This window comes from Aethalodelphis obliquidens, unplaced genomic scaffold, assembly GCF_003676395.1.
Source record: "Aethalodelphis obliquidens isolate GAN/ISIS:26980383/991018 unplaced genomic scaffold, ASM367639v1 scaffold3, whole genome shotgun sequence".
In the NCBI taxonomy this organism is placed as follows: Eukaryota; Metazoa; Chordata; class Mammalia; order Artiodactyla; family Delphinidae; genus Aethalodelphis; species Aethalodelphis obliquidens.
In genome coordinates, this window is record NW_020837947.1 from 16317931 (window position 1) to 16338204 (window position 20274).

The window sequence follows — 20274 nt, forward strand, 5'->3', positions numbered from 1 at the left end:
AAGAAGATGTCTTCATGCTAAAATATTTTATTCATCAAAGTACTTACTCTGTTTTATTGCCTAAAGCACGCTTCCTAAAGTGAGATCTCAAATGTACAGTATAATATACTCTTTGGTTTCCCACTTCAGTTTAAAAGAAAGCCTGACTTAAGACCTACACAGAGTATTCATAAATACAACAAATCTTACACTATACCATCAAGCTCCTTTAATGACATTTATTTGCACACGCCAACTAAAAGTCTACCAAATACAAAAATTCCTGAGGCGAAGGCAAATAGAGCTTTTCCAAATGTGCAGAGGATATAGAAAGTAAGCTTCTAGAAGATATGCGGGAGGTATATCTCTCAGTAAAAATAGCTCCTGCTAATACAGACAAGAATGGATGTGTTGTTATTTCTCAGTAGTTCTCAGCCTCAGCTACATGTTGGCCTCACTTCCGGCTTTTAAAAAGTCCCAAGGCCCAGCCTGCACCCCTGACCGATTAGACCAGAATCTTTGGGTGTGGGACCCGGGCACTGGTAGTTTGAAAAGCCTCCCAGGTGATTCCAATGAGCGGCCAGGCTGAGAACCACCACCTTCATAAATCTGAGCCATGTGTCCCAGCTGGGGTGCAGGGCTGAGCCCCCAGCAAGGAGGCAGCTGCAGCTGGTCGCTGACTCACAGGGAGACGCGGGGGTCCGGAGCAGATGAGCTCAGCTGACAGGTGGCCAGCGGGATGCACCTGGCTGTGCTCTGGCAGCTTGGATTTGATGCCCCTGATGGGACCTTCCATTGAGAAAGCAGGTCAGGCAAAGCTGATTTGGCAGCCCCCCCGGGGACATCTGGAGAATCGCTTCTCAGTCCCAAAGCTCCTTGCCTCCCTAAACCCTCTGCTCCGGCCAAGCTGGGTGGCTGACCATAGGGCAAGCCTCGGGCTCTCGGGCTTTTACACCAACGCTCTGCTCCTGCGGTCCTCTTGACCCTCACCCCTGCCTGAATCCGCATCCGTCCCCAAAGACTGAGCTCCCACCTCGTCCAGGAAGCCTCCCGCAAAGATCCCACCTCTCACTGATGTTTCTTCTCCTGAATTCTCCGGTGTCTGCATCATTCTTTTGCTAATTAAACATGTCCCAGCCAATGACAACTCCTCAAGTTTGGGTCTTCTGTTGCCAGCCAGGCAGTTAGCAAGTGGAAGGGCAGTGAGGTGGCCCCCGCACTGTAAATGCGTCCCCATCACCGCCCCTGCCCCTAGAGCTGCTCATCACACGTGCTCCTCGCTCCACAAATACCTGCTTTTTGATTGTTTATCTCCCCCTTGATCACTGCAGTAGCCTCAGATCAACTGGAGCCCTTTTCTGCTCTGTATATTGAAGCTAAAGTAATTCTTTTCCAAAATGTAAGTTTTAGGATCCCATGTAAACATGCTCCCCCATCCCCAGCCCTGCTTTAAATCCCTTAGTGTCTCCCAGGCCTCTTGAACAAGCCCTGGGAGGTTCTGTGGGGCCCGACCCCTGCCTGCCCACACTGTGGGGTTCAGCTCTCCCTCCCTCCATCACTCACCAGGCCACTCACCGTCTCCCTCCCTCACCCCACTCCGGCCTCCCTGCTTCTTCCCCCGTGCTCACTTTGCTCCCTTCTGCCACAGGACCTTTACATGTGCTGTTCCCAATGTCTGGATATTCCTCCTTCTCTTCTCTCCCTTCACATCTCAGTTCAACCATCACTTCTCTGACTTCTAGACTTGCCAACTACCCCATTCTATGCCTGGACAGTGGCACATCTCTCTGTGTTATAAAATGTGATGCAGTTACTATTTCACATGAATCTGTGTGGTTTGGGGATTAATACCTGTTTCCCTCTCAGGACTCTGAGCTCTGTGAGGACAGACACGGGGTCTAATTTTGCTCAGCGTTTTATTTCCAGTTATTATTGTGCTTGTCACACAGAATACTAAATCAATATTTATTGAATGAATAAATGAATGATGAATGAGTAGATGGATGGATGAATAAGTCACCCATAGGAGTAAAAATAAAATGTATGACTGGCCCCTTGGTTTTGCAGACCAGAGACAGGAAAGCCATAGTTTGGTGCCACTGCATGGCAGCATGCCACAGTGGAAAGCCAGACGTGGGCTCCCCACCGGTGGCTGGGACAAGCCAAGTTTCTAAATGCCTGTCATGCTCACAACCCCTCCACAGGCCCCTCAGTCCCCGCAGTCCTAGGTGACACTGTGGTGGGCAGGATAATAGACCCCAAAGACGTCTACACCCTTAATCCCTGGGACCTGTGAATATGGGACCTTATACAGCAAACAGGATTCTGCAGATGTGATTAACGTTACAGTCCTTGAGATGGGGAGATGATTCTAGACTATCTGGGTGGGCCCAGTCAGTTCACAGAAATCTTTAAAAGTGGAGAACCCTTCTCAGCTGGTTAGAGAAATGAGATGGAAGAAGCGAGGAGGAGAGGACTTCCCTGGTGGCGCAGTGGTTAAGAATCCGCCTGCCAACGCAGGGGACACGGGTTCGAGCCCTGGTCCGGGAAGATCCCACGTGCCGCGGAGCAACTAAGCCCGTGCGCCACAACAACTGAGCCTGTGCTCTACAGCCCGTGAGCCACAGCTACTGAGCCCGCGAGCCACAACTACTGAAGCCCGTGTGCCTAGAGCCCCTGCTCCTCAACTGCATTGAGAAGTTCACGCGCTGCAATGAAGAGTAGCCCCCACTCACCGCAACTAGAGAAAGCCCACGTGCAGCAACGAAGACCCAACACAGCCAAAAATAAATAAATTAATTAATTAAATTTAAATAAAAAAAGAAGAAGAAGGGGGAGAAATGTCAAGCTTGGGAGGTACTCAACCCACCACCAGTTACTTGGAAGCTGGGAGGGAGGGAGCCACGGTTTAAGGAGCGTAGATGCCTCTAGAGAATGAGAACAGTAACATCTGACCACCAGCAAGAAAATGGGATCTCAGTCTACAACCACAGGACATGGAGGCTCAGCCACCCAAATGAACAGGGAAATGGGTCTTCCCCTCAAGCCTTCAAAAAGGAATCAGTTTTGGAGACTTCCCTGGTGGTCCAGGGGTTAAGAATCCCCCTTCCAATGCAGGGGGTGCAGGTTTGATCCCTGGTCGGGGAGCTAAGATTCCACTATGCCTCGCGGCCAAAAACCCAAAACAAAAAAAACAGAAGCAGTATTGTAACAAATTCAATAAAGACTTAAAAAAATGGTCCACATAAAAAAAAAAATCTTAAAAAAAAAACAGCTTTGCCAACACCTTGAGTCTAGCCCAGTGGAACTGGTGTCAGACTGCTGACCTATAGAACTGGAAGATTAGAAATGTCGGTAGTTTAACCCACTAAGTGTGTGGTAAATTGCTACAGCAGTAATGGGAAATTAACACAAACACTATACCTGGAGTTGACTCCATCCTGTCCCATCTGTCTGACCACGCCCTTGAACACAGCGCGGATGAGACTTGTCCCGGGGCAGCCAAACATGACCTATGGCTGGTCAGAGTGACCAAGTGGACGAACAAGTCACTCTTAGAAGCCTGAATGTGAGCTACAGAGGAACACCAGGAAGCATCCGTCGTGGGAGCAGAGAGGAGAGCACAGCAAGCGGCTGAAGTGTGTCAATAACCAGGGAACAGGGAGAAGGGAACCCCTGGGCTGACCGGGTGCCCACATAACCCGGCCGCTGGACCCGGCTCCCGTTCTGAACCACTTTTAGTTTTCCCACAGGGAGGCTGAGCTGTGCTTTGCTCTTTGCTCTTCCCACGTGGCCTGGCTCTGCGTGGCACCTCCTGGTCTTTGCTGGAAGTTGTGGCCCTTCTGTTCTCATTACCGGATACATCCTAATGATAACTCTTACTTTTCTCTTCCCCTGAGGCAACCTGAGTGGACCTGAACTCCTTGTAACTAATGCAGCCTAACACAATTCCTCATGTTCAAGGTTTGGTCTTATCCACTTAGCCTCTCGGAGTTGCCTTCCTAGTCTACACAGTAAGTCCCCTACATACGAACCTTCAAGTTGTGAACTCAAAGATGCGAACGTGAGTTCACATGTCCAATCGGGTAAGTTAGTTCATGTGTCTGGTGTATATTGTCATGTGCGTGCATCCTCTACAAGTGGTTGTGCTTTTCTGTACTTCACTGCACAGTACTGTATAGAGTACAGTGGTACAGGATCTTTATTTCAAGCCCAGGATGTCTGGAAGTGAGCGTAAAAGCAGTGGTGATGCAGCTGCTACTACTGTGCTTTTCAAGGTCCTGTACTGTAAGATTAAAAACGTTTTCTTTATATCCTGTGTTTGTTTTTTACGTATTATTTGTGTGAAAAGTATTATAAACCTATTACAGTACAGTACTATTGCTATACATACCGACTGTGTTAGTTGGGTACCTAGGCTAAATTTGTTGGACTTACAAACAAATTGGGCTATGAATGTGCTCTTGGGATGGAACTCGTTCGTATGTAGGGGTCTTACTGTAAAAAGGGGTTGAAGGGGATGCCCTGGGGATGAATGCGCTAATATGGGGACAGCCCGCTGACTGCATCAAGCCACACACTTGGCTGTGTGTGTGGTTATTCGGTGACATCTCAGGTGGTGGCTGGTGGCGTTCTGTTCTCCCCTCGCAAAGGCTCCAAGCTCACGGCTCTCTCATGACCCCTCCTTTCCCCCCAAATCCCTTTGTTGTTTTCTTCTCGCCTCGTGCCTCTCCTCCTTCTATGCCCATCAACTTCTCTGTCCCAAGCTCCCAGGGATACTCCCTATATTGCTAAACTGCAGAACTGGTCTTTGGTTCTAAACACACCTGCGACCCCTGCTTTCGACATACTTCAGGACAAATGGATGTCAAAGACATCTCTCTCCAGGGGGGCTCCTTTGTCCTCTGCGCGGCTCACAGCATGTCAGAGCCTGCCGGCCCGCGCACCTCTCCTCCCCACCCCTCGGGGGTCAGAACGTGCTGCTTCGGTGACTTTACAACCGCGTGCCTACACCAGCTTAAGTTTCCAAGTAAATAAACACGGGAGAAATGGGTGCCAGCAGGCTAGGATCAAAACGTGTCTCCAGCTGTTGGGAACAAAGAGAAGCTGTTTCCTTAGAAACGGATTCCCAGGAGAAGGGGTCTAGTGGGGCTATCTGAGATCTCAGCAGAAGCCACATGGACCTGACGGTTCAGGACACGGCCCAGAGTGGCCTGAGCCACAAGAGAACAGCAGCCCCTGCTGTCTCCCCGGAGGAGACAAGCTCCCTGGATCTACAGAAAAAAGTGGTCTCGTGGAGCCACTGATAGAGACAGGGGTGTGAAAGCATCAATGCTGAAACGTGTTTTGTAAAGTTTCAGCTTTCAAAGCACCTCTGTATAGAATGTTCAATTGATCTTCTCAAGAAGCCTGTGATACAGGCAAGGTAATATGTTCCCATTGTACAGATGAGAAGAGTAAGGTTTGCAAAGGCTAAATCACTGGCTGAGTCACCCAGCTAGGGCAGCCGAGAGCGCAACCTAAGTACACCATGTCCTGGGCCGTTAGCTCAGCCTGCAATCATAAGCCAAATGTGACCTAGTTGGAGACAAAGAACTTTCTTACCTTCAAAGATTTGGAAAACAGAGATGTTTACTGAAATACGTAGAAAGCAGATGATCCAAATCCCTTATTCGTTTTCTTCCTTTAAGAAAAATGATGCTCTAGGGATGAAGGCACAGCCTGAGGTTTCATTCCCAGGATGGCCTCAGCCAGTCAGGACTGAGTGGAAATTTCCAGAAACGAGTATCTCATACATACACTTCCAAAGCTAAAGGATGCTCAGACTCCAAAGCTTTCAAGCAGATTAAAATGCATAGCTTTCTGAAAATTTTTGCTGACGCTGGCCAGTGTTCAGGCTTCTCCAGAATCCAAATGGGCCAACATGATTTACTGAATTCTTTATGAATTAAGAAGCTGTAAATTACCATCTTTTTTTTTTCAAACATGCATTACTTTCCACGCTTTATAGCCAAGATGAATAAACAGTATCACAGAGGCAGTTTTCTCCCTGGGAAAATGCCCTCCTCCCTCTTCCTGCTCTGCAAATGGAGGGTCACCTAGTGAAGGATGGTCTGGTGAAGTTGCAGTAAGTTTGGGTAAGGAGCCCAACTTGGTATTTTTTGGAGTCTGAAAGTGCTAAGTGCTGTCTCTGCAGAATATTTTACCATGAAACTTTCTCAGGCCAGGTTTTAGGCAAGCAACAAGCACAAATCACACACGTGTAACTGACAGAGTAGAAATGGCAGGTGACTGGAAACTCATGGACTGGAAAAGGGAGTGGCTTCGGCAGGAATGAGATTCTCCCCCCTTGCTTGTAAATCACAACAGTTGCTCTTCATGAGCAGACATTCATTCTCATTAACTGCATTCTGGGTGCCAGGTATTTCCCTGCCCTGGAAATAACGCAGCCTGAACTCCAGCTGGAGAAGAGTCGCAAGTGCTGGAACGTGTCAAAGTGTGCCTGGGCTCAGATCTACCCCACCTCCTGAGTCGAAAACCGAAAAAGGACGCAGCTACATCTGCACTCTGGCTCTGGACAAAGAGAAATGAGCCTAAGAGAATTGCCTTTTCACAGCGTGGCTGCTATAAGTTGAATTTGTATCTGTTCTAGCAATAATTTATTGTAAAATTATTTCCTGATAAATACAAGTGAAGTTGGTTTGGGAAGAAACAGAAACTTTTAGAAAAATCTAATTGTTTCCAGAAAATATGGAAAACAGCTATAAGATGCTTGGGTGTTTGAAAAAAATTGTTATAACAGCTATGTCTTTGTAAAGATGTGTCAGACAAAATGATTTTGCTCAAAAAGCATGGAACTCGGCCCAGTCCTCCTCTCCCTTTACCATTCAGGAAGTCAAACATAAGGTCCAAGTGATCCAGCAACACAGCGGTGGAGTCAGGACAGCCTCTACGCCTGGCAGGACCCCTAACCCATCACTAGACCCAGGCCCTGTTCCTACATCTGTGAAATGAGAGGTTCCTCATGACCGACCTCCAGGGACCCTGCAAATCCTACGATCCCTGCGCCCTTTTCCATTTTCTTCCCAACCACCCAGCATCAGAGATGATAATATTTCAGCCCCAGAGGCCCCGGCCCTCTCTCAGCTGTATGCTAAGCAGCTCTGCAAGGCTCACGGCCAGGAGCAGAGCTGCCTGATTTTTGGCAACTGGATAAAGCAAGTGGCTTTGGAGCGCTGAGATCTGGAATCATGTGGGGACATCAGTGGACCCGTTTCGGGCGCCCCCCCCCCACCCCGTGACTCTGTGTGTGTAGCGAGCAGGGAGAGGCCTCGCCGCGAGGTCCCCCGAGGGGGTGGCCTGCCCTGCTTGCCCCCTCTGGTGCAGGGTCACCCTGCGTGCATCCCCTTTTGGGCCCTCATGCCCAGGCGGGGCCTCACTGAGGGGACCAGGTCTCCTCACAGCTGCCCTGCACCCCAGCGAGACACAAACAACACCCTCTTTTGAGTGAAACAACTGACCACCCAGGCTTGCCAAAATGAGGACAGGCTCTGAAAGGGGGCAGTTTTATTTCAAGGGTCTGATGGGACCAAGGAGATGGAATGAAAAGTTTCAGCTATTAAAAAAAAAGGCTGTAGACTGTCTTCTTCCAAATAAACAAACCATCCTTTGAACAAGAAAACAGCCCTGCTAACGGGGTCAGGCTGGAGCTGGATCATAAAGGAGTCACGTGTCCCTGGGGCCCCTCTCCACTCCTGCTCCCCTGATTTCTCCCTCTGCTGCTTTTGGGAGCCCAGTGCTCTCCTGCTGGGGTCTTGCCAAGGAATGAGCTGAGCTCATCTGACACCGGCCCTTCCCAGGACACAGTGCTTTACATTTGGAACGGGGGCCCCTGCAAATCTCTAAGGGTAGAATTCCAGGCAGGGAAATTTCCCTGGAATCTCTCATATCACAGCATAAAGGCTCTTCAAAAATATAAGAGTTGCCTCCATTACCAACTTTCAACATTTTATGGGCTTTAAAAAAAAAGACTAAACCATGAGTTTTTTTCTCGCATGTTTACACAACTTCTCTCGCTAATGATTACAGCTTATTGTTTGTGTGAAGACTATGTTATGTGGAATGATTTACAGGATGACAGGGTAGAAAAACGTACAAGATTCCCCCAACTCCATATTAACTACATTATAACTGTATTCATATTTTTGTTGTTGTTTATTTTATTGATTAAGTAGTGTATTGAGGCTTCTACTAATTCAGCCCCTCTTCTGAGTACCAAGGACATAGATGGAACTCTGATCTTATCTTGTCCTCAAAGAGCTTATAGGCTGTTGGGAGGACAGAAGAGACGTGAAGACATTATATCACCCAGAGAAATGACATGGCCAGCCAGCGTAGAACCTGGTGGGAGCACTGAAGAAGAATATTGGGACATCCATGTACAGCTGTGTAGGTTGTGCACTGCACAACTTTGGGGTCTCCATCCCACAGACCCCATTTTCAATAGAACCCCTGGAAACTTTGAGTGTGAGGAGGCTTCTGAGACTTCAGAACAAGCACCCAGGTGTCAGATACAGGTCTAGAGCAGCAGGGAGGAGTCCTGACTCCCAGAAAGAAGGGGGAGAATTGCTGAGGATGTTTGAAGGCTCATGAGATGACACATCCCCTGATGGGAGGAGGGCTCTGCTTTTTAGTGGAGATACGGGGGAAAGAATCACTGATTAAGGTGTGTACAATTTGCGGCAAGGGCTTAATTTCCAAAATATAAAAACACCTCATACAACTCAACAACAACAAAGCAAACAGCCCAATCAAAAAATGGGCAGAAGACCTAAGTAGACATTTCTCCAAAGAAGAAGTACAAATGGCCAATAGGTGCCTGAAAAGATGCTCAACATCGCTAATTATTAGGGAAATGCAAATCAAAACTACAACGAGGTACCACCTCACACCGGTTAGAATGGCCATCATTAAAAAGTCTACAAATAACAAATGCTGGAGACGATTTGGAGAAAAGGGAACTCTCCTACACTGTTGGTGGGAATATAAGTTGGTACAGCCACTATGGAAAACAGTATGGAGGTTCCTCAGAAAACTAAAAATAGAATTACCATATGATCCAGCAATCCCACTCCTGGGCATACATCCAGACAAAACTCTAATCCAAAAAGACACATGCACCCCTATGTTCATAGCAGCACTATTCACAATAGCCAAGACATGGAAACAACCCAAATGTCCATCAACAGATGAATGGATAAAGAAGTTGTGGTACATATATACAATGGAATACTACTCAGCCATAAAAAGGAATGTAATAATGTCATTTGCAGCAACATGGATGCAACTAGAGATTATCGTACTAAGTGAAGTAAGTCAGACAGAGAAAGACAAATACCATATGATATCACTTGTATGTGGAATCTAAAATATGACACAAATGAATGTATCTACTAAACAGACTCACGGACATAGAGAACAGACTGGTGGCTGCCAAGGGGGAGGGGTTTGGGGGAGGGATGTAGTGGGGGATTGCGGTTAGCAGATGTAAGCTATTCTATACGAAATGAATAAACAATAAGGTCCTACCATATAACACAGAGAACTATATTCAGTATCCTATGATAAACCACGATGGAAAAGGATATAAAAAAAGAATGCATAAATATGTATAAATGAGTCACTTTGCTGTACAGCAGAAATTAACACAACATTGTAAATCCACTATACTTCAATAAAAAAGGGTGTGAACGATTTGGGGTTATTCATGTTACTTCCCAACTCAAAGTTACTGCAGTGCCTCACAGGGCCTTATATGATCTGTGGTCTCCAAGACTTACCTGCCACTTCCCTCTCCCCACACCTCACTCTATACCAGCCACTCTGTTCTCCCTGCTGATTTTTGAATGAGCACACAAGTGCCCACTCCAGGCCTTTGGTCCAGCTGCCCCCTCCACCTGGAGCTGCATTCTCCCAACCGACTGAGTGACCAATTCCACTTCTCATTCTAATTGCTGCTTATATGCCAGATGCAATGCCTTCCCTGACCTGCTTATCAACATCGCATGGCAGCCTGTCCCTCATCTCTCCCGCTGCATGATGGATCCCTGGGACTGCCCATCCACTTTCCCGAATCACTTTTCACTTTCTGGTAGACTATGAATTTACTTATTACCTACATTAATATTTGAAGAGTGGGATTCATAAAACTTGTTTTCGTATCTTTGGTTTTTCAGCATCTTCTGCTACACTCGGTTCTAACTTCTGTAGTATCGGATTGAGCCAGGAACTTTGTAGTATATTTTGATTACATGGAAGATGCTATATGTTTTCAAAAAAACATATAATGCTAATCAGGTCCAATACAAACTAGAAAGACATTATTCCTCTAGTAAGTGGTTCTATACTCTGAATATGTACTTGCCATTGAATAAAAAAATACAGAGCCATATTCATAACATGTATTTTAAAGAAAAAGATCAGAGTTTTTGCCATCAAAAGTGAAAAAGAAAAAGAAATAAAAGTCACTTTAAAAATATACCATCAGAATATTTCATTGAAGCATTAGGTAGCTGAACAAATGCTAAATGGTGAGTGAAAAGCCTTGGTCGCTAGTGATGGCCCATCTATAACTAGTTGTGTAGCACTGGATACGATCCTTAACTTCTGTGCATCTCAGTTTTCTCAACTCTAATTGTGAATTTTAAGACATGAAAGTGACATTATCGAAAAATGCTCCATCCTCCAAACACATACGTTTATCATGCTTTTTAAAATCAAATGAGGAAACAGAAGTTCTGGTGTTGTGCTGGAACTGTGACTAACGATACTCTTCTTTAGCTCGAGGATGCTGCCGCGCACACACCAGCAGTGGGCATGGGCTCTGTGTTACATGCCAGCCGTGGAAGCAGATCTGCACAGAGCCCTCCATACATCCTTCTCTTTCTGCTGTGCCTGACAGCCCGGGACAGTCTGGGTGAACCCGACGGGCTCTCTCAGACACAGAGACCAGCATTTCAGCCTCTTTAACACTTTAGTGGCTGAGGCTCTAAGCCACTCTGCAAGTGTTTGTCAGTCTAGGTCACAAACTAGTGGGAAACGCATCGTTTATTCTGGTGCTGGCGGCCAGATGCAATACTTTCATCTGTTACCAACTCCAAGCTGTGGAAACAATTACTGGGATCAAAATGAACATCCCTATGAAGATGAGGGTCCCCAAACAAGGTCCCGAAAAGCAAACTGATTTTGCCAAAATGCCGGATTCTGTTGTGCTCTGGTGGAAAGGACCTTGGACTTGGAGTCAGAGGACCTGGAAACAGTCAGTCATGGCTGTGCTCACATCCTTTTGGAATCTCAGGGTTCTCATCTGAAAATACCCCTCCCTCATGGGACTGTCACGGGAACTGAATGGCATGAAGTATGAGACAGTACTTTGTGACCTTTTAAGAGAAATCCCCAAACACACCAAAATGACAATAGTGCTGGTCAGGACTCCCTGGGAAAGACTATTTCTTCTCTGGGGCCTAAAACCTAGCACTAAAGACCACCTGAGGAAAACAAGATTAGAAAGTCATTTGAGAAAATGTTCGCTAAGATCTGGGTCATCTGGAAAATTAATTTTTCACTGGCAAAAACTTGCTCCCTGAGGACGTGCCCTCATCACATGGAGCTCGTGGACAGGACGGCCACGGGGAGGGGAGGGATCAGCTCTTCGATGTGACAGGACTTACCAGGTAGCGCTCTTCCTGCCTCATGCTGGGGGTACGGATCATGTGATTCTGTTCTCCTCTCCAGTCTCCAAATCGACGGAAAAAATAGTTAGATAAAAACCGGTTGACAGGGTCTCTAATGATGTTGATGTAGACAGGCTGGTCTCCTCCAAACCTATGACGCATACAAACATGGAGCTGGTTACAAGCCATCACTTCTGGAGGAAAATCAAGCCCACTTACATACTGGCTCCCCTCTAGGTTAATACATCATCATCAGAAGACCCTGTCCGCTCAGGTGCCAGTGCACAAACTAATCAGCAAGCAGTGTTTCCTGATGGGCACCTAGTATCCTGCGGGAGGTGCCTGTCCAGGTACCTGCTGAGAGGCGGTGAGGGCTGTGCAAACTGCGGTATTTGTCAACGTGAAGGTATAGATACGGTCTCCGTTTCTCAGGAGGCTGCAGGTTCCTGAGGGCAGGGCCACGCTGAACTGGGTGTTGTATTTCCACCGGCCCTCATGGAATGTTTTGACTGCCTGGTAAATTCCGAAAGCCTCGTTGGGTGAAATGGTACTTATTCTACATTCTAATTCAAACAGTCTCAGATAAGGGGCTCTGCAGGAAGTGGATAATAACAGCCAACATTTATGAAACGCTCCCTGTTCACCTTGCTGTAAATACTTTAACCGACTCACTGAACCCTCCCCACACCTCAGTAGAGTAGAAATCATAATTATCCCCATTTATACGGGGGAAACGGAGGCAGGGAGCTCGTAACTTGTGGCTGAGCCCGGATATGAACCCAGGCAGTCTGACTCCAGAATCTGTGCTCTGAACCATGGAAAGAAGATTCCAAAGCTGAGAAAAGTAACAGTGTAAGGGATAACATGAACACAACAAAAATCAATATAATTATCCTCAAATGATGGCAAGGGGTTTTAGATAAAAATAAAGCAAATATCTAAGTGTGCCATTTTAATTCCTTCCGCAAAGGGAGTAGACAAATGCACTGAATTGTGGCCCAAGAGCGAGGCCTTCGCCAGGCAAAAGGATTAGGTTGGTTGAATTTGTCTTACGGATTCCTCCCCTTTCTCTTTGAACTGCCTGAAAGCAGTGACCCTGAAGGGCCTGGGAGAACTCTCCAGGCTCTGGGTCTTGCTCTGGGGACCTCCTGAGGGACCCACAGGCTTCTCTCACCCCGTGACCTTCCGATGAGGATGCCTAGACATTCTGTCAGGGGTCAGAAAGAGCTCAGAGAAAACAAACTGACACGATCCTGCTGCCACCTCTCCAGCTGGCAGACTGTTCACCTTTGAAGACCCAGCCCAGAATCACCATCACATCCTTCCGCAGTTGACTCCCATCCTCGTGTCGATCCCTCCCTCCTCTGGCTCAAATGCTCTCTCCACTCTGTGTGTACATGTCTGCCTCTCCCATTAGACTATGGGCCTCCAGAAGCCAGGAACAATGTCCTTTAGACAGTGTGTGGCACACAGTAGGTGCTCAACCAATGAAGGCATGGTCTTAGAAGACACCATGAGTGGATGTTTCTGAGTTTGCAAGTTTCCACCACTATCACAGGGCTCTGTGGTAAAGGAAAGTAGACATAACAAGCCACCAATCGTTTTTTGTGTATTGATACACAGAATGCTTTCCCCAGGTTTTTTTGGGTTTTTTGAATGTGGACAGTTTTTTAAGTCTTTATTGGATTTGTTACAATATTGCTTCTGTTTTATGTTTTGGGTTTCTGGCCACGAGGCACGTGGGATCTTAGCTCCCCAACCAGGGATTAAACCCACACCCCCTGCATCGGAAGGCGAAGTCTTAACCACTGGACTGCCAGGGAAGTCCCTCCAGGTCTTTGCATTTTAAAAGAGAATCTTCAGAGAGAAGACTCCAAAGGCACAAGGAGGGATGACTCTCCAGTGGTGTGATTTCAGGCGCCAGGATGCGTGAGTGCGATTCTGGACTCCTCAAATACACCACATCGGAAAACACACCACTCAGGAGCAGGGTTAGCCATGCCAACACGACTCTTTGTCAGATCCCAGATGTACACAAGGTGACGTTCACGCAGCTGGGCGAACAACTAACTAGTTCCAGAGATCAGCTGTGCCAACCACGGCTAACCACCATATCCTGGATGTAACCTCCTCTTTTTAATTAAATTGGGTTCATATCTATGATAAATAGCAACTAAAGTAATAGGGTTAGGGATTAGAAAGACAAAGCCTGCATACCAGATGTGAATGCAATTCAACCCTCAAATGGCAACATGCTATTAAAAACCTCAACTGTGCTTCCATGGTCATGTGAAGAATGACTATTACCGCCAATTAGCAGAACCGCCTGGTGCGGTGAGTCCATGCACGGCTGCCCACTACGACATGGTTTTCTCAGCCTGGTCACAGCCACCTTCCACTGAAGGCTGTAGATGAGAAGAATGACAAGGCTTGTCGAGCCGGGGCGACCTGCTCCTGTTTGCACATTGTGACCCAACGCAAGATTTCCAGAAAAAGTTTTAGACAATGTAGGAATTTATTGTCAAATAGTATCAGATACTGCAATAGCCTCTCTAGAAATTTCTAACTGTGAGAGAGGTATCTGATACACAACTTTCCTCTTCCAGAAAATGACAGTAATAATGGTTTCAGACCACCAACCCTCATCCTTTTTCTAGGACACACAGCTCCTTCCCAAACTGGCAAAACCTGGGGTGACATGTCAGTTACACAAAAGGGGCCAAACACCACCCATGTGTCCCTGGGCTTGAGAAGGGAAAAATGTCCCACTCTCACCCCATCCTCTCTCAGGAACAGTTTGTCTTCTCTCAGTAATTTTAAAATTCTGGTCAGAAGTCCAGCTCACCCTTGGAAGGTCTCTGGGTCACCTGAACTGGCTGTTCCCCCCGCCCCTCCCCCGCCTTCCCAGGAAGCACAACGCTCTGCCTTATTTTTTTAAAACCCTTGAGAGGAGATTCCACAGCCTCCCTGTGAAGCCCATCAGTTGAGGCGTCCTTGTTACGCTCAACCAAAATTCCTAATCTTCCTTCTGTGCACGTTTCCTTTGGTTTGATCCACTCGACACAAAGGATCAGCTTCTCTTCAGATGCTTTTACAACTTTAAGCCTTCTCAGCTCCTTTAGGGTTCTCTTGCATGTGTTTCTTTTTTTTTTTTTTTTTTGCGGTACGTGGGCCTCTCACTGTTGTGGCCTCTCCCGTTGCAGAGCACAGGCTCCGGACGCGCAGGCTCAGCGGCCATGGCTCACGGGACCAGCCGCTCCGCGGCATGTGGGATCTTCCTGGACCGGGGCACGAACCCGTGTCCCCTGAATCGGCAGGCGGACTCCCAACCTCTGCGCCACCAGGGAAGGCCATGTGTTTCTTTTTGAAATCCCTTTAGCATTTGTCTTGAGATTCATTTCCCTTAATTTTATAATCTACAGCTCTAATTTCATCTTTATCAAGTTTTTTAAAAACCTGAGCCGACCACAGCTTATGAGAGGTTCTGTGCTTTGCATGTACTGGAGAGTAGGAGAGTCAGGTCATATTTTGTCTTTCGCTTAACAACACCCCCTCTTCGCCCTTGGTCACCACAATAACCACAGCATATTTCGAGTTCTTTCCAGGCATCCTAAAATAGCAGATATTTCCAATTTCACTGATATCTGTTCATAGGTCATATTTACCAACTCTTTAATTACCCCTGTGGGTCTCCTTCTGACCGGCTGCAAATTTACCGTATTCTGTTTTTGGCTTTTTGATGAGAAGATGAAGGTCCAAAGCAGGACATAATTCTCTAGAAATAATAACCGCATGGTTCTCACTTCTCCCATGCATTCCTGAATATCTCATTCTGAGGATTTTCTTCACCATTCGCCCCACACAGCTACCTCCATGGATCAACCCTTCAATCAACACTAGTCACCTCTCAGTAGCTACACAAAGCCCTTGGGAGAGAATTTTAGGTACACTTTCTTCAGATTGCAGATGATATTCTTCCTGGGCCGTTACTGCATGTATTAAATAACAAGACTTAAGGCCAAAACTATACGCATGACTCCTCTGCAGGGCAGAAAACCATTCAAAAGTGACTGTCCCCAAATGCCTTATGTCAAATATAGCAGATTGCACTGAAGGCCATCAGACTTGAAGGAAATGTTTCAAATTTTATATTTAAGGGGGGTGGGGGGGAAATGGGCAAGTAAAGACTGAAAAAGTTTAGTAGCAGTATCAGTAAATCATGTTTACACATGAGATTTATAGGCACGGGAGGGAATAAAGTTCTGTTATATTTCCTTGCTTGAGTTTCATACCAGATGCATTGGTCCGCAAAGGATTTGTATCACGGGAGATGGGACAACATTCTGCTCTGAACTAAAAGTAATTCTTTAGAGACATAACCTGCTTACCAATACCTGTCTTTGATTCATATTTTACTTTCAATAAAGCATGAAAGTGAAATAAAATTATTCTAGAGAGTTAAGACTATTTTGTCCTCCTACTACAGTAGAGTTTTCTACGAGTGCAAACAGCTTTTGAAAGTATACATATATATCATTTTTACTTGTGCTAGAATACACATAACATAAAATTTACCCTTTCTGCCAGTTTTAAGGGTCCAGTTCAGTGGCATCAAGTACATTCACGCTGCTGTGCCACCATCACCATCATCCAACTCCAGAATCTTCTCATCATCCCCAGCTGAAATTCTGTGCCCGGTAAACAGTAAGTCCCGTTCCCCTCCTTCCTCCTTACCCCTGGCAATTTCCATTCTACTGAAAGTATATCTGTATCTTTCACGTCTGGCCTAAAAGTAGAGGTTATTCCTGCGCTGTCACCCACATCAAAAAAGGAAGAGTGTCCCAAGGCTAGGCCCATGCTTTGATCCCTGGCAGTGAGGAAGGAGACACTTTGAAGTGAGAGAAAGGCCACCGTGGAAAAGGATATAGTTGTTTGGGGGGCAGCATGAGGGGCTGTCTGCGGGCGGAGGAGGGGCAAGATGGTTAATTAATGGTCATTTGCTGCAGCGGGGTGGAAGGGCCACCCTCCATCCTCACCACCTCATTCAGTGGACACTTTCATCCTTGGTACCCAGGACAGAGCCTCCCATCACGAAACGCAAGCAGAGGCTGAGCTACTCTCTGCTCCCTGGGTGTCCTGAGGGAAGAGAGGTGGGGGCTTCTGCTGAGTGAGGGTGGGGCAGCTGGGACACTGGAGTTAAGGTTCCTGCTGGGAGAGGAAGATGACTTGATGGAAGCCAATAGACAACAAGGAGGAAGCCCTTCGTGGTGTGCAGGGAGGTGGGCTCAGGGCAAGCCCAGATCACACCACGCCCTGACGGGCCAGCCACGAGTGGGGGCTCACAGGGCAGCAGAGTCCACCTGCTGTGGAGGGAAAAGAGAAAAGGGAGGCAGAGAGCGCCATTTCCGGAAGATAAGTCCAGCCATGTCTTCACAGGATAAACTGAGAGAAGACTCTCATTCTGAAAATCAAACTTCTGGGCTCTAAGCAGGTAAAGATAGCATTCACTAAGCGCTAATATCAGTTTTATTTTGACGCTCTCTTCAGAGCTTGAGGTGTCTGTCACTATTACAAAAGATTTGCAGGGCACAATTAAAATGGATGACTTTGCTAATGAGAATGAAAACAAAGTCAACATTTAGAAATAAGATGTGGAAACCCGTTTGAATTATGGAATTAGCGAGATCGGATTTGTTTTGTTAAATGATGCCATCAGAGGGCAGACTTTGTTCACATCAGTAACTAAGACCTCCCTTCAAGGGAAGAAAGAAAGTGTCCAAAACTCACATCGTGTCCTTGCACATCACACCCTACTTACTTCCGCAGCGATTGATTGATTTTTAAATGTTTTGCTTTTGCAAGTTAGTTTTGGCATTGGAGCCACCATCAGAGACAAATAAGGAAAGAGAAATGGACACAAAGAAGGGTAAGGGGGTCATGGGTGAGAAAGGAAGAGACACGGAAAAAGGTTAAGAGTAGTGGTAGTTTGAGATCAGTTAGTGTATTGATATCTCATAATTTGCTTGGGCTGTTTTCATAGCATGGCGCTCTGACACAAACCTTCACAGTGTTTTCCCTGCAAGACCCAAGTTGGGGGTCAAGGGGAAATGTAGATTGGAAAAAAATTACTTCCCCCCCACTGCCAAAAAATAATCTTAGAAAACAAAACAGGGCAGGAGGGGGGGAAGACAAATTGAATTGTCTGTCACAGTCTTGATGATCTAAGACATACTTAAAGAGGTGATGTTGGGAAGCGGAACTTTTTCAAAAATTCTAATTCTTTAGGTGACTTCAACAACTGGGAACAGACACATGAAACCAGAGTACAAAAATATTAAACATCCTACTTAAACATCACAACAAAGAGTAGCATCTTTTAGGCCGAGGTAATTTTGACTCACTTCTCCAGGTAGACCAGGTGAAAAACACCTGTCTGGCCTGAACTTTCAGGTAGCTCAAAAACCAAAGAGCAGTGGAAAACCTCACGAACCCAAATTGATCTGAGGTTTCTGCTGACCTCGTAGTGTTTATCTCCTCTGGCAGGGAGCCTTCCCCGAGGCAACTACAAAAGCACTCTTTTGGTCTGATAGTATTGCTTTCTATGGTTGAATTAATAAAAATGGATATGGAGAAAGTGTTCCTTCTAGGTCTAAAAAAAAAAAGAGAAAAAATGGGACAGGACAAGATGCCTAGGTTATGAATAAATGAAACTTATTGAATCACCAAAAACTCACAGGAAAGAATTTTACATCACTCAGAGTATCTAAATTCCAGACAAGAATGCCATACTTAATGGAGAAAAAACATAAGGGGTGATTCATTTTGGTATAATGCCGTACACTTCAAGAGTTCAGAACATAAATGTACAAAAGAAGGTGTTGGGAAGGTTAGACTTTCATTCTTACATGCCGCTTCCCAGCAAGTGTTTTGCTGCATGTCAAGAATGTAAGGAAACTTAGACATAAAGCATCAATACAGAATATCAGGTTGCAGCGTCAATTCTTCTCTTAATAACCTCATTATCTTGAAACAATGCGTGTCAGCAAAGATCAGGGCAGGTGTCTTAAGAGCAGCTTAATTATCTCTATACCTTATAATTCAAAATACAGACCTCAGTTTTAAAAGTATGTGAAATCCCTCTAAACAAGTCCCAACATAGTTGTTTTTCTCTATTAATTGTGTATTTGGGGGCTTTCCTTGTATGCCCACAGTTTGCCATTTGTACCCAAGAAATTTTCCTTAAATAAAGCTATTTCCTTGAAAAAGAAAAGCTGATGGCTTAAATTCCCATGTTCAATGAGTGTAATATTCTTGTAATGTATTAAAATTCAATGTGTCATTCTGTTTATGCTTATGGAGGTCTCGTAGCTGAGGCCCCGGGCCTTGTGCATGTGGGATGGGAAGAGAAAATGAGATTGAACCCATAGTCAGCGTGAGTTTTTTCGAGCTCAACAGGCCAGTCTCTACTTTTTCCTGCTTGAAACTCTTCACTACTGTTCCATTCCTGCTGTGCTCCCATTTCCGGGATTCCTTTCCATCCTTCTCTTTGTTCAGTTTTTGCTCAGGCTGGCTCCTGGGCCGCCAGTGCCCTTCCCCTGCGTTTGTCTAAAGCTGGACCATCCCTTACAGCCCAGCAGCAATGGCTCCTGCTCTAGCAGGGAGGGTCCTGCCCTCCCACTTCCCCTAGGGGACACCCACTGAGTCTTTCTCCTAAAGCTCATCATGTTTCGTTGTTGCTTCTTCCTTAATGGACGAAGAACTTACAGTTCCCTGAAGGCATGGACAGCATTTCTTGTTCACTGCAGAAGCCCCAGTCCTAGCGCAGGGTCCAGAGATAGAGGGTCGTCAATATGTATGTATTTAATTGAACAAAGTGGAATCGAGGGAGGAGAAACCAGAGAGAGCGGGGCCCTGTCCTCAAGGCGTTACAGTAGAGACACTGCCAGGCTGCACTGGGACAGGAGCCAAACTTGGGGCTCAGGCTGAGGCTTCTACAGAAATGCCTTTTAAATGCCACTTGGAATACACATAATATCCTTCTCTCCAAGAACTTGGAAGGCTTTCCTTCACGTGTTCAGAGCATCCCTACAAACCAGGGGTGGGCAGGAACTGTCCCTGTCCCTATTTTATAGATGGGAAAACGGAGACCCTCTGCCCTCAAAAGGTTAAACTGTTCGCCGAGCCTATGGTCAGCAGGAAGGTCTGACACCCAGAGGTCCTGACAGCCAGGCTGACACTGCTTCCTGAAATGCGGTGTCTTCTAAAAGGTCTTTACCATTTTTTTTTTCTTTCAGAACTAAATCAATCAAGATTAAACCCTTGGTAGTGTAGGCCATGATAAAATACGGTCACCAGGCTGTGCCCAGCTCTGCTGATCCAGTTAAGATATTGGTGTTGGCTTGTCGTTAGAGTGCTATACCATCCTGATTAAAATTAGTTGTGTTGCAGTTTGTTTGGGTTGTAAAGATTTGCCCTTGAAGCAAGAGGAGTAAATGAATGAGGTTTGACAAACTTATGGTTCCCAGGGAGTAAGGGGCAGGGGGAGGGATAAATTGGGAAACTG

The 20274-nt window shown here is 46.2% G+C and overlaps 1 protein-coding gene across 2 annotated transcripts in view; it reads right to left on the bottom strand.

The window, feature by feature from the left end:
* Nucleotides 1-20274, bottom strand: part of UST (uronyl 2-sulfotransferase) — a 287336-nt gene that overhangs the window by 92452 nt on the left and 174610 nt on the right. For both annotated transcript variants that reach the window (XM_027083752.1, XM_027083762.1), the window contains exon 5: nt 11709-11862. In XM_027083752.1, coding sequence (XP_026939553.1) covers nt 11709-11862 — 154 coding nt within the window. The remainder of the gene's footprint in view (nt 1-11708; nt 11863-20274) is intronic.